Source organism: Triplophysa rosa, linkage group LG1, assembly GCF_024868665.1.
Source record: "Triplophysa rosa linkage group LG1, Trosa_1v2, whole genome shotgun sequence".
Taxonomy (NCBI): domain Eukaryota; kingdom Metazoa; phylum Chordata; class Actinopteri; order Cypriniformes; family Nemacheilidae; genus Triplophysa; species Triplophysa rosa.
In genome coordinates this window covers 29515419-29529596 of record NC_079890.1, presented here as the reverse complement: position 1 = coordinate 29529596, position 14178 = coordinate 29515419, and the positions used below count along the sequence as shown (strand labels likewise).

The 14178-nt window shown below is 38.0% G+C and overlaps 2 protein-coding genes across 2 annotated transcripts in view; one reads left to right on the top strand and one right to left on the bottom strand.

The window, feature by feature from the left end:
- col4a5 (collagen, type IV, alpha 5 (Alport syndrome)) overlaps positions 1-2065 on the top strand; it is a 56283-nt gene extending 54218 nt beyond the window's left edge. Inside the window, exon 49 of the mRNA XM_057333663.1 lies at positions 658-2065. Within this exon, the coding sequence (XP_057189646.1) occupies positions 658-739 (82 nt within the window). The 3' untranslated portion in view covers positions 740-2065. The remainder of the gene's footprint in view (positions 1-657) is intronic.
- A 6426-nt stretch (positions 2066-8491) lies between these two features.
- LOC130551433 (insulin receptor substrate 2-B) overlaps positions 8492-14178 on the bottom strand; it is a 30772-nt gene continuing 25085 nt past the window's right edge. Inside the window, exon 3 of the mRNA XM_057329052.1 lies at positions 8492-10828. Within this exon, the coding sequence (XP_057185035.1) occupies positions 10824-10828 (5 nt within the window). The 3' untranslated portion in view covers positions 8492-10823. The remainder of the gene's footprint in view (positions 10829-14178) is intronic.

The window sequence follows — 14178 nt, the reverse complement described above, 5'->3', positions numbered from 1 at the left end:
ACCTCACTCACAAGATCCCAAAAATGAAAGGTAAATATAATCTTTTCTATGTCAGTATTTATTGTGTGTCCTTACCTTACAGCTTAGTAATTCTGTACTTTGAACTACATTTAAAAAATACATGTATATTACTGCTTAATTCATGTATATTAAGATGCTAGATAGATAGAGTCAAAACTAATGTAGTAGACCTTACTAGCTGCCAATTAGCTGCAATATTAGCAAAAATGTCATTTCCGCAACATGTCTTTACCGCAGCACATTTTCAAGGTTTCCGTATATTCAATTACAAATATAAAAATAAACATGTTCCAGATTAAAATCTTAATGACTCCATGCAATTTTGTTGACCTTATAATATGTATTTCAGACTCTGGTGATTACAATTAAAATTCACAGGGGTTGATTTTTTTTATTTTGGACAGTCAAAGTGCCCGTAGTTGCAGAAACACCCATGTATTTATCAGATGCTTTTATCCAAAGTGACTTAAAACGTCTTACTACTTTGCATCCATCTTTTTATATGTTTCATTGGCACTTAGGCGTGAAACTGAAAAAAAACACACCTGTTTCACACTGTTTCCAGTACCCCATTAGGGTAAAAAGGTATATCAGTAAAGTTAATAGTCTAATCACATTCTTTCTTTGTCCAAACAGTAAGCCGCAGTCAGAAACATTCAAAGCCGGAAACTTGCGTTCCCGGGTGAGCCGCTGTATTGTGTGTATGAAGAGGACGTAACGTAGTGACATTTGTGCAGTCTATTGTTGAGGATCAGCCATCATCTACAGCGACTGCAGCCGTCATTATCCAGATTATCAGTGGGATTCCATTGGTGCAGTATCTTCACGTTCAACTCTATGGTGCTACTGTGCAACACAGCAAAAGAAACTGTAAAAATACATTTATTAATCTTTTTATTAATTTTCAAAGAAGTACCTCAAGAGAAACATGCAGATCCAGCAAGGTGCCATGGCAGTTTGTGACACAAAGTGCATTTGTAGATTTTTTCTCACCTTTCCTATGAAATTTTATAGAAACTCTTTTCCTGCAACGTTTTCTCACAAGAATTTTGATATTACATACATGGTAAGTTTTTTTGGGTGAAACGTTCTCTCGCTCTTTTCTTTTCTTCTTATGAGTGGAACTGTCTCCATGTTACCAAATCGGCACTTTGAATATCAAAGAGAGGAAATGCACTGAAGCGTTACATTAGCAGGACTGCTTTTTTAAGGCTATATTTCCCCCATTATCCTTTATTCCTTATGTTGTTGGTGGTACTAACACTGCTGTATCAGGACATTTTAATAATGTTTCAGTTATCACTTTTGTATGTAATGAAATGTGTATATTGTGTAAAACATCTTTTTAGTAGAAAACTAAAACGGTACACATTATAATGATTTTTTGGGTTCTTTGTCAATATTTCCACGCACTCACTCACTCACTCACTCACTCACTCACTCACTCACTCACTCACTCACTCACTCACTCACTCACTCACTCTTTTATTCACTATTAGCTTACATTCACTGACATTTGTACAAAGAACTTTCTTTAAATGAAACAGTATTTTATATATATATATACTGTATATATATATATTAAAAAGAAAGAATATATCCAGAAACTTGATTTGGCTGTGGGAGGTTTTATGTTTTCGCGATTCAGTAGTTGCCTTGCCGATTTGCAAATTCTTAGCAGCATATCTGTTTTCATAAGATCATGAAAAAAAGAGGTCAAAGAAATCTAAGTAATTGTTTTAATAGATCTCTCAAGTCTGACATCATTTAACCAGGGAGGAGATTTCTGTGAAAACCAGTTTAAACTCTAGTCTTATGAGTTTGTAAAGCTTGCATCGGTTCTTATCTGTGTTATATTACACCACAATGTGGCGTTTATTAAATTAGCTGACAGACAATGCTTCATCTAATCTAAAAGAGTGAATATGTTTTCAAAGACATCATGAGGTGTAAGAATGTAACCATGTTTCCATTTTTATGTTTAAAAACCAGAAGTTGTTATAAACTTGACTGAAATAAAAGAATCAAACTTTGTCTGTGCAAAGGTTGTGCTATGGTTTTGGAATTTTGGTTGTTTTTCGTAGTAGTTTATACGTTTTTTGCATGATGCATGAAGTTTATGATGTTGACCACTAAGGGGAGTATTGAGTCACAGGAACTGCAGTGTTGCACCAAGCAGTTGTAACACTGGGGAGAATTTCTATATACTGTATTTCAACTTTGTAACCTTGACTTGAGTATTTAATGTTATGAGAGACTAGTGAGAAATGTAACCGTAGGGCAAAACTAGCTTCTTATTTATCACCCCGTTTCATAACCGCCAAATATATATCAACTAAAATAGATCAACTGTTCATGATCATTCCACACGTCTTTAAAGATGTCTAGTTGCTCTTCATTTGATTTGTTTAGAGTTTGTGTTCAGTCACTAAAACGTTTTAACAATCACATGACATCATTTATAAAAGATGGAGTCAAAGGTTAAGTGGATGTAAAACTGAGAAAATAAATATTTTTGTCTATCTCCATTTTCAGTTCATCTCTCTCTGCATGCTACCCCCTCAAATTCTAGCAACTTGTTATCCAGTCCAGACTGGTTTATTGGTAAGCCTTAAGCTTAAGAAAATTTGAGATCCAACAATCTAAATGTTGATATTTGGCAAGAGATGAGCTCTCAATAAGATCATTGAGATGATGGTAACCCAATTGCCACTGCATAAAGGGCTTTGTTTTAGACAACATGACCGGGGGACAATGGCTAAGCCAAACTCTTAGCGAAATCAAATTAAGATGTGTAATTCCTAGAAAGAGGCAAAACGGGTCAACACTGGTTCTTACTGGCGAAACTTCATTGTGTCCAGGGCTCTGTCCAGATGAGTGGCTTCAAATATTTATGAACAGTTCATATATTTTGGATACACATTTAATTGCTACCAGTTTAGATTTTAGCTGTATTTGTTATTGTCCGTCAGAAAAACATTACAAACCACCAAGATGTACAGTATCTCACAGAAGTGAGTACACCCCTCACATTTTTGTAAATATTTTATTATATCTTTCATATCATATGACAACACTGAAGAAATGACACTTTGCTACAATGTAAAGTAGTGAAGGTACAGCTTGTATAACAGTGTAAATTTGCTGTGCCCTCAAAATAACTCAATACACAGCCATTAATGTCTAAACCGCTGGCAACAAAAGTGAGTACACCCCTAAGTGAAAATGTCCAAATTGGGCCCAAAGTGTCAATATTTTGTGTGGCCACCATTATTTTTCAGCACTGCCTTAACCCTCTTGGGCATGGAGTTCACCAGAGGTTCACAGGTTGCCACTGGAGTCCTCTTCCACTTCTCCATGATGACATCACGGAGCTGGTGGATGTTAGAGACCTTGCGCTCCTCCACCTTCCTTTTGAGGATGCCTCCCACAGATGCTCAATAGGGTTTAGGTCTGGAGATATGCTTGGCCAGTCCATCACCTTTACCCTCGGCTTCTTTTGGGGTCGTTATCATGTTGGAATACTGCCCTGCGGCCCAGTCTCCGAAGGGAGGGGATCATGCTCTGCTTCAGTATGTCACAGTACATGTTGGCATTCATGGTTCCCTCAATGAACTGTAGCTCCCCAGTGCCGGCAGCACTCATGCAGCCCCAGACCATGACACTCCCACCACCATGCTTGACTGTAGGCAAGACACACTTGTCTTTGTACTCCTCACCTGGTTGCCGCCACACACGCTTGACACCATCTGAACCAAATAAGTTTATCTTGGTCTCATCAGACCACAGGTCATGGTTCCAGTCATCCATGTCCTTAGTCTGCTTGTCTTCAGCTGCTTGTCTTAGTCTGCTTTGTCTTTCTTGTGCATCATCTTTAGAAGAGGTTTCCTTCTGGGATGACAGCCATGCAGACCAATTTGATGCAGTGTGCGGCTTATGGTCTGAGCACTGGCAGGCTGACCCCTCACCCCTTCAACCTCTGCAGCAACACTCTGCAGCACTGGCAGCGTCAATTTCAAAGACAACCTCTGGATATGATGCTGAGCACGTGCACTCAACTTCTTTGGTCGACCATGGCGAGGCCTGTTCTGAGTGGAACCTGTCCTGTTAAACCGCTGTATGGTCTTGGCCTACTGTGTTGCAGCTCAGTTTCTCAGTTTATAGCCTAGGCCATCTTTATGTAGAGCAACAATTCTTTTTTTCAGATCCTCAGAGAGTTCTTTGCCATGAGGTGCCACGTTGAACTTCCAGTGACCAGTATGAAAGAGTGAGAGCGATAACACCAAATTTAACACACCTGCTCCCCATTCACACCTGAGACCTTGTAACACTAAAGAATCACATGACACCGGGAAGGGGAAATGGCTAATTGGGCCCAGTTTGGATATTTTCACTTAGGGGTGTACTCACTTTTGTTGCCAGCGGTTTAGACATCAATGGCTGTGTGTTGAGTTATTTTGAGGGGACAGCAAATTTAAGTAATGTGAGGCCAAGTATGATGTTCCATACTCTGAATTTGTGCTCTGTATTTAACCCATCCAAGTGCACACACACACAGCAGTGAGTAACACACACACCGTGAACACACTCCCTGGTGCCCGGGGAACAGTTGGGGGGATCGGTGCCTTGCTCAAGGGTCTCACCTCAGCCGTGGTATTGAAGGTGGAGGAGAGTGGTGATCATTCACTCCCCCCACCTACAATCCCTGTTGGTACTGAGGCTCGAACCGGCAACATTTGGGTTACAAGTCCGAGTCTCTAACCATTAGGCCACGACTGCTTCTCTCATTTACACTGTTATACAAGCTGTACACTCACTACTTTACATTGTAGCAAAGTTTCATTTCTTCAGTGTTGTCACATGAAAAGATATAATAAAATATTTACAAAAATGTGATGGGCGTACTCACGTCTGTGAGATACTGTACCTAAAAATAAATATCATATGATTGGTTTTGATACAGGTTTTTAACATGGGAGATGGCAAGTGATACTGTAGTTAGTAAATTTGGGGCGACATCTAAGGTGTCCAAACCAATCTCAACCCACAGATGTGGACATAGCCAAACAAAATAAGTTGGGTAGACTACGCTTACTGTTGGCCTCTTATATAAAATGTTACAATTTCTCTCATTTGTAAGTTGCTTGGTATAGACGCATCAGCTAAATTAATAAATGTAAATGTAAAACAAGTCAAAAGTTACATTTAGCAACAAAACAAGGAAGTATATTTTAAGTCTGCTTTTTATGTACTTCCCAGAAAGTCTTTAATAGTTGGTAGTATACTTAAAAGTAGGGAAGCACTGATACCAGTACCAGTATCGAGCCCGATACTAAGCTCATGTACTCATACTTGTAGAAATACACCGATACCAAAGAGCGATACCTCGTGTGAGATAACTGACAGAAATTTGTTGTGAAATTTGCTTTGAAAGTTTGTGAAAACCACATAAAATTGTTTTTTTTTTCATAACGTGTGTAAGGTGTTTGTAATTATTCTATTTTTATTAGTCTCACTGTGTTGTGAAAAGGTACAGGCATCGGTACAGGCATCGGTATCGACGAGTACCAGAAAAAATATTGGTACTCGTACTCAGTCTTTAAAAAATGGTATCGGTGCATCCCTACTTAAAAGTACACTTTTCTAAACTAAAAAGTAGGCCAATTTAGTCCCAAGAATTATTTAAATAGTCCACTTACAATAATTGTAGTACTACTACTACATATAAAAACATACTAAAATATACTTGTGGTATAGTATATAAAGAAATGAAGTATACTTATTTTTGCATGGGTCTATGGAATGATTCAGAGAATGATACGTCATTGAGTCAGCTGTATATAAATTCAGCTGTATTTCCAGGTAATTTGCCCTTGAGGGTCATATCAGATGTCCTGCATGGTTTAGAGAATAACCTTTTCCTTAATGAGCGTTCAAAAGGAAGCCCTGCTTATGTCTGTTTTGAAACACGAGCAGCTAGCAGAAATACTACATCCCTTGAGTGTTGGATGCCTAATTGCTCTGTGGTCTCTATTGCTGAGGAGTTCATGATCCACACACAGAATAACCCCAGACCACCGACTCACATTCAAACACATGCACTCACCTCAGATGAACCAAGCTTGTAGAAAGAAACCTCAGCTGCTACTGACGCAGAAACATCACGATGCTATGGGTTCCCCTTCTGCATTCTGCAGCGGTGCAGCCAAGTTATTTCACCAAGGGCAAACGCTTTAGGACATTGCACTAATGACTTACTATTCTGAAACGGCTCCATCATTCAGAATCAATCTTTTTTTTTTGAATACCCGTGCTTTTAACTATTCATATACACTGTGTGTGTCACAATAAAATGATATTGGTATTGACACAATAATCAAGATGTTAATAACCATAGTTAATATGATATTGTGTAAATGCTACAAATAATGATAAAGCATAAAGAAATAAGCATTTGCCGTTTTAAAAGGGTGCTATACTGTACAAAGGTTCTTCACAGCGATGCCATGGGACTGGTTCCCCAATACTCAAAGGTTCTTATACAACCATTTCTTTCTTTTTATAATCAAATCTTTTAAATCCATTTTCCACTACAAAGAACCTTTTGTCAAGCAGAACCTTTCGTTTTTTCAACGTTCAATCAAAAGTGGTTCTTTTGTAGTATCGTGAAGTTCGTCACATCAATTTGGCGGTTTTGGACCAAATATTTTGTCTTCATTGTGGCACACAAAACTCTTGGATTAACATAAAAAAACTGATTACACATATTAAAGTTATGTTCACTTAGCATAATTTATTTATGTTCAAGTTGCCCAATTTGTTTGTTAAAAACAAACATGTTTTTTAAGTTTCATATTTTTACTTAAATTCTCAATACAAATATTTTTAGTTAAGAAAACATTTTTTGATTATACCCAACACAAATTATTCCTTGAATAGATTAAGTTACTTGTGTCACAACATGATTTTTCATGTTTAGTCAATTTTTTAAAAATGGTTGAATTAACTTGTTTAAGTTAAGTAAATTGGACAAATAGCAAAATTCCTTTTTCAGTGTACAAACTGTCTTTCTGCTTCCCTATTCATATTTTAATGTGATTCATTCTCAAAAAAGAAAGAAATAAACACACACAAAAAGAAAACACAAAAAAGAAAAAAAAGAAGGAATTTTTTTGGCAAGATATTGTGACAGCCCTATTTTACGACCTGATATTAAGCCCTGATGTTTTACATTAAATATTCACCTGCTGCAGTTATGATAAGGTTCAAGGTGTCAAGTGCCGTGCTGACAGGGGATCACGCTACTATTAGCTAGAAGTTCCAAAAACTTAATTTCAAACACAAAGAATTCAGTTAAGCCCTTTATTTTAAAAGAGCAACAGCAGCTGGTGTGGTGTATGAGGAAAGCTTCGTTCTTCAAACATTACTATGCATGTCAGTGAATTTCTGCTGGAGAAGAAGAGCTTTAAGGTGATAATGGTTTCCTAGTTTAAGTGTTTTGCTACGTGCTCGTGAGCAAATAAGCTCTAAGCTTCTGGGAAAGCAATCGACCCCCACTGAAAAGTTCAACTGCAACTGTCAGTTATCCTCTCTAATTTCCTCAAGCTTCTTACTGACACTGCTTACAGGAATGCAATGATGAATACATTCACTCACATGTGTGCGTGTTGAAGACTGGCTGTGAGCATCTTATGACGCATGAATGGGAGGATATTTTTTATCAGACCAAAAGTCCATGGCGTTAAACAGAAAATACGAAAAGTGCAACTTTTCCTGAACAAACATTTTTTTCCAATAGTCTGATTTTGGCCTGCAGTGTTTTTACTCTTGCGATATAAATTTTATATCAAATGTCTGGATTCAGATAAGAGTAATCATGCCACGCAAAGCTGAGCAGGGGAACACAAACTTGGCAAATCCCAAGCCATGTCCATCCATTATTTGTTTGTTATTTTTGTGTTTAGTGCATCTTGAAATATTGAATCAAACCAAGTGGCAAACTTCACTCAGAGTTTCTGTCTTTACTCGTGTTCCTGACCAATATGTCCATGTCATATTGACACTAAAGCGGTAGTGAAAATTAAGGGTCACTGGATGTTAGTCCCCTGGATCGTTTTTTTGAAGCAAACGTTCAACATCATTGGAAGCAAAGGCCATGTTCACATTCACATATACAATTAAATGCAACATGCATCTGGATCTTGTCCACACACACATTGAAGACAAGTGTAAACGTGTTTGTGATCGGAATGTGTTCCTGGTCTATCATTTGTTCAAGATTTCATGTTAATATTGCACAGGGAAGAGATTTCATCAGTTATCTGGTAACAGAAGCCATTTGATGTAAATGTAAACATGGAGCGTTCTGAGTAACGATCTGATCTGCATGACTCATTTTAATGCCGAGTGTGATGTCATAATCCACGTAATCCATGTGTAATTAGTAAAAAAATAAACTGGAACAGGAGCATATTTTTGCAGGAACTTTAATTGCAATAGCTCTATTGAAAGCAAAAACAAAAAGATTACAAACAATAAGCAATGCTTGAATGATTTCCCTGCTGGCACTCTCTCTTTCCCACCAGAGGAAAAAGGAAATGTCAATCAAATGCAGGAAATAAAATTAAATAAAGCATCAGTATGTACACATGGACACAGCCATAAAAGAAGTTTTTTCCTTTTTTAAAATCTTCTCAGATTTCTGGAGGCTTCACCTCCAACCTGAACTGCCAACTGTCAAGCTTGGACTTGAAAAACAATGGCACACGAAACGCGAGTGTCCCAAAACATTAGTCAGACATTTGACAAATTACAAGACTACAAGCAATGGGATGCCCAAACTTTCCATCTCTTTGCTTTTGAAACGATGCAGTGGTCTTTTGAAAAATATTCCAAAGAAGATTAGCCAAGCTGTTAAAACTATAAACAAAAAATAAGGAGAAAACACATTAATGCTGCACCACTTCACATCTGTACCATGTAATCACTTAAATCAAGTTCCTAATAGAAATTTTATCTCAAAGATGGCAATTCAATGAAAATCATGGCAAAAAACAAAACCAATGTCAACTTGATCAAACACATTAGAAAAATGCTGATTTCACATACAAGTTGAGTTTATAAGAATTTGGCTGATTTAAAGCTCTTGTTTGACATAAATTTGTTTCTGTGTAACTCATAAAGGTCTCACAGTTACAAACAATTACAATAATCGCTAACATTGCCCAAAAGACAATTCTGTACCCTTTTTTATTTAAAAATATAATTCTTACACTGAGGCCATCGGGGTCTCAAGTTTTGGATTGTGGGTAACAACTTGTTTTCACTGCCGGACTGTAATAGCCGGTCTGTGTAAGACGTAAAATAGCAAAGTTGACGGTCATTCCATTGGCAGAATAACAATAAAGATTGTCCCATATAGTTTTTGCATTTTTTCTGTCCCAAGATTCACATTTGATTCTGCTGTTTAAAACAACTTGTAGTAAAGGGGTATTGGTATAAAAAGCCAGTTTATTCAATCTAAAGCTGAAAATCAGTGTGCATGTTCTCTCTGTATCTCCCTATTCTTTAGCATACCTTTGCAACGCAGAAAACGCACAGAGAGATGTGGTTTATTGAGGTTGATCCATGAACTGTACCGTATCTGTACCAAATAATCAAAGTATGCAATACTGAGAGGAGAGAAAGAACAAATAAAAATGACTGATTGGTTATACCAAAATATAAAAGAATTGATTATAAATAAAATATAAATGAAATGTTGTGACATTTTTAAAACTATAAATCTTAAAAGCTTAAAGTCTGATTTAATTAATCTGTTAATTGGACAAGTAGACCCGTTCATCTTGCCAACAGCATGCAAAATTATTTATACAGACAGAACTGGGCTTTTTGTACCTGCAAATTGTGCTGTTTGTTCATACGGAATCGGCAGAAGGGCTCCGATTACGGGTACCAAGAAGCAACTAGAAAAGTATAGTATATTTATTTGGATTGTGTAATCACCAAATCTTTCATCCTGCGACTGTAGTAGATTTCATATGGGGGTAGTCCCAGAATAGACCCTACCTCTTTTTAGGTGCCCCTCTACCCCTTCCTCAATCTCTCTCTTTAGCACACTTAGCGAAGAGAAGCAGATGCTGGTCGAAAATTAGTAAGACAGATGAGAGGCCTATGTTTGGGCTGTGCCACATGCCAAGGCGGCAGTGCAAAACAGCCCTGGGGTCAACAGTCAGCAAAGGGCAAGCCATGCAACATCATGACCATCCTGACACATCCAACAAAAGAGGAGGTTTCTACAGCCCAAAATTGTGCGTGAAATATAAAGTGAGGACCTAACGGAGACATTCATAAAAAGACACTACTGCCATACGGTTATATCCGCTCTGTCCCATACCAATATATTCTTTCTCTCTCATAAGCAAACCGTAAACATTAACACTAAGATCTGTAATTGCACCTGAAATCCTTACGGGAAATAAATACAATTGGTACATCCTCGTGATGCTTGTAAACAGCATGCACCAGCCCAAATCAGACTCTTGGATTACTGGGCCTTTATAAAGTGACCTCCCTTTTTAAATGCAGCCAATGAAACGTTGTGATACAAATCACAATGAAGCACTGAATTCGTATGAGACGGAGCGTGTGGAGTCGCTCTAAGACAGCACATTAAGAAATAAAAGTCAATTAAAACAAAACTCGGGATCCTTTTTGTTTGTAGCGCAGTGTCGTGTGGGGTTGTGTGCTCAGGCCGATATCACGATATCTGGCATCGCTGCAGGAGTCTGATGGGACAGTCTTCAATCTGTAGAAAGAGAGAGACGATGACAGTATTAATGGATTTAGAATGTAAAACAACATGCATTACATCATGTTTATATGGAGAAAATTAAACCTGCAGGACTTGATTTTTTTTATATATACAAAAAAAACCAAACGTTAAAACGACTGCAAGACATACATAATAAAGACTGCTGTTCAGATCAAGTCACTCGGCCTCATCATTTCCCAACTGCATGAGGATAATGCAATGTTCCCTTCACCTGCGATTACCCTATCTAAGCTCTTTTGGATGTGGTGGGCAGTGCGGTTGTAGTTTGAACTGGTTTGACCCCGGTGCACACAGGCGATGCCTTTGATAAAGGGCTTTGTCTGGCCTAACAATGCTAGTGGGGGCACAATACAGGCACTTTCAGTGCTCCCCGCTCTGAGGCCATCTAGAGCGATAGGAATGCTGCTGTCTCATTGTTTAAAGTGAAGGGCAGGTCCAGAAGGGTACCAAAGGTCCCAGAGTTCTTCCTGGTTTAACCCTGCCCCATCCCTTGTTACCCAAAGAAACAACCACACCCTAAAAAATTAAAATCCACATCAATTGAATGAGAAAGTAATAATTTTGAGCTGATGAATTGCATGGCTCTATCTATAATTCAATATGTGAATAAAAGCATGGTTCAAACCTGACTGCTTGAGTGCCCAACAGATAAACATGCACAATGCTCTTTCCATTTTTACAACAACAAACTTTTAAACAGTGTATTGTATTAAAAAAAGTTTCATTTTAAGAATGTGTCTTAAAGGGGTAGTTCATCCGAAAATGAAGTCTTTCGTCATGTACTCACCCCAAACCTGTATGACTTTCTTCTGCAGAACACAAAATATTTTTTAACCGCTGGTAACTAAACAAAACTGGCTCCTATTGACGTTCACTGTTCAAACACAAAACCTTTCTCAAAGATTTCTCAAAATATCTTCCACAGAAAAATGCTTCATATATAGATTTTGAATGACGTGAGGTTGTGATGCGTGGGTCGTCTCATATTCCACGGGTAGCTCGGGTTGGGGCGGGTAAAGAAATTGTCACTTTATTTGCGGGGTGGGTCATTAAAAACTAAATAAAAAATGTGTACGTTGCGTGCAATTCCCTATAGCCCATATTAAATATTTGGGAATATATATTTTCATATTTTATTAGGTTCTTTGATAAGGTTACAATACGTAGGCCTACGTAGCAACGTAACTTGAGTGATGTCCCCAAAGCGAACACGTCATGAAAGCACCAAGCAGCTCCCGCCGCCAGCCACAACAACAAAACAAACGGAGAAATAAAAGTGAAGATGGAAGACGAGGTGCGGGAGAAATTAAGGTCGGGAATTTACATCATTAAAAGAAAAGAAGGTCAAGCTGCTAAATCTAATGTTTGGGATCGGTTCTCAGAAATAGTTGCAGCAGGAGACAACAGCATATCGGCTACGTGAAGTGCAAGTTTCTATGGTTCATAAGCGTATGCTGTTGCCAGTTTACAGGGTGATGTAATCTAATGGCTGTTTCCAAGCACTTTTAGGCTGAAATAAAGCCTGTTTTCATTTACATTACAATGCCTAGTATGTCTATTTAATGGTCGCGGGTGTGGGGCGGAGCGGGTTGTAAAAATAGATACAGTGGTGCGGGGTGGGGCAGGCCAAATAATTTCATGAAAGCGGAACCCGCGGGTTGGAAAAAACCCTGACATGCGCATCACTAACGTGAGGGGAATAAATGATGACATCATTTTTAACTTGGGTTAACTATCGCTTAAAGACCACTGTTGTTTCTCCATTCCATTACTAGCACTCCGCTTAAATCTCTAGTTGAAACATCCTCTAACTAACCTAAAACAGAAACTGGTAGCTAACCAAGACCAAGGCAATTTTTTTAAAGTTTAACCAAATGCACTTTGGGTCATCCAGGTGTTATATATACAACTATCTTGATGGAATCGATGAGATCTGATCCAAAACAACACTCTTAAAAAAAGGTGCTTCAAAAGGTTTTTCGTTGCCATAGAAGAACCTTTAACATCTGAAGAACCTTTCTGTTTCACAAAAGGTTCTTTGTGGCGAAAAAAGGTTCTTCAGATTATAAAAAAAAGTAAGAAAGAGATGGTTCTTTAAAGAACCTTTGTCTGAATGGTTCTTTGTGGAACCAAAAATGGTTCTTCTATGGCATCACTTTGAAGAACCTTTTAAGCACCTTTATTTTTAAGAGTGATCTTTCCTAAAAAGCAAAAAGCAGCCTCCAATGGAACATCACGCGCTTCACTCCACAGACACCAAACTTCACATGCGTCACCGCACGCAGATCACAAGCATGGCATAGTGCAATGCCACAGCAGGCTGGCGCTGTAAGCGGAACAATGACAAAACCTTCATTCCCAACCTAATTTAGGGCTTGTTCTGCCAGCCTACGACAGCGGGATTGTCCCTCGCCCCAGTGAGGGTCATTCCATCACTAGTCGGATGGCACTGCCTAACACAGACGTCATTCGTACAGTAACACTGTGTTGGCACTAGGGTTGGGTATCGTTTGAATTTTATCGATCTTGATTCTGCTTATCGATTTTGATTCTTATGGATTCCCAGTTGAAGACTGGCTTGCAAAAAATATATATTTATGAACACCTTTTGTGTATTATTATGTACTATAATGAAACTATGGTAAATTTGTTGTTCCTGTGTTTTACTGCAAATACAATATTTAAACTACGGTTACTATAGTAAAAATATGGTTAATTTTCATAAGGGCTTTTATTCAGCAGATCACAAGTTAACACATGCACATTTCTGAAAATATGCACACAGTAAGTGATATGAGGAACACAAATTTTAATTTCAAGTATCTGATTCCGATCCGATTCTTAACCTTTCGATTCTGATACCAGAATTGGAATTGATTTTCAATTGCCAACCCTAGTTGGCACAGAGAGCCCATTCATATCATTAAGATGCCCTCAAGCACTTTAACTTGAATGACCCAACAAATGGCCCACAAACACCAAACATGGCCACAGACAAACACACATCACCTTTTGTGGTAAGTTCTGTAAATGCAAATCAATGACCTTAGTCATTGTAAGGTGGCCCGATTCACCATTACAACTGGAGAACCCCATTCAGTTTCACCTCAGATAAGTTTTTGGATGTGTTAAATAAGAATTCGTAGTTATGAATTATGACATTATGATGCTGTGCTATTAAACGAAAGTTCACATCATGGCAGCCACAACAATTTTCCTGTGAATTTGCTAAAATATTGGGTTGATGTTGTTTTCAACAAAACCATCTGATTACGAAGAAAAATCAGTAAGCTGTATGTACTTTTTTATATTACATCTTCTTT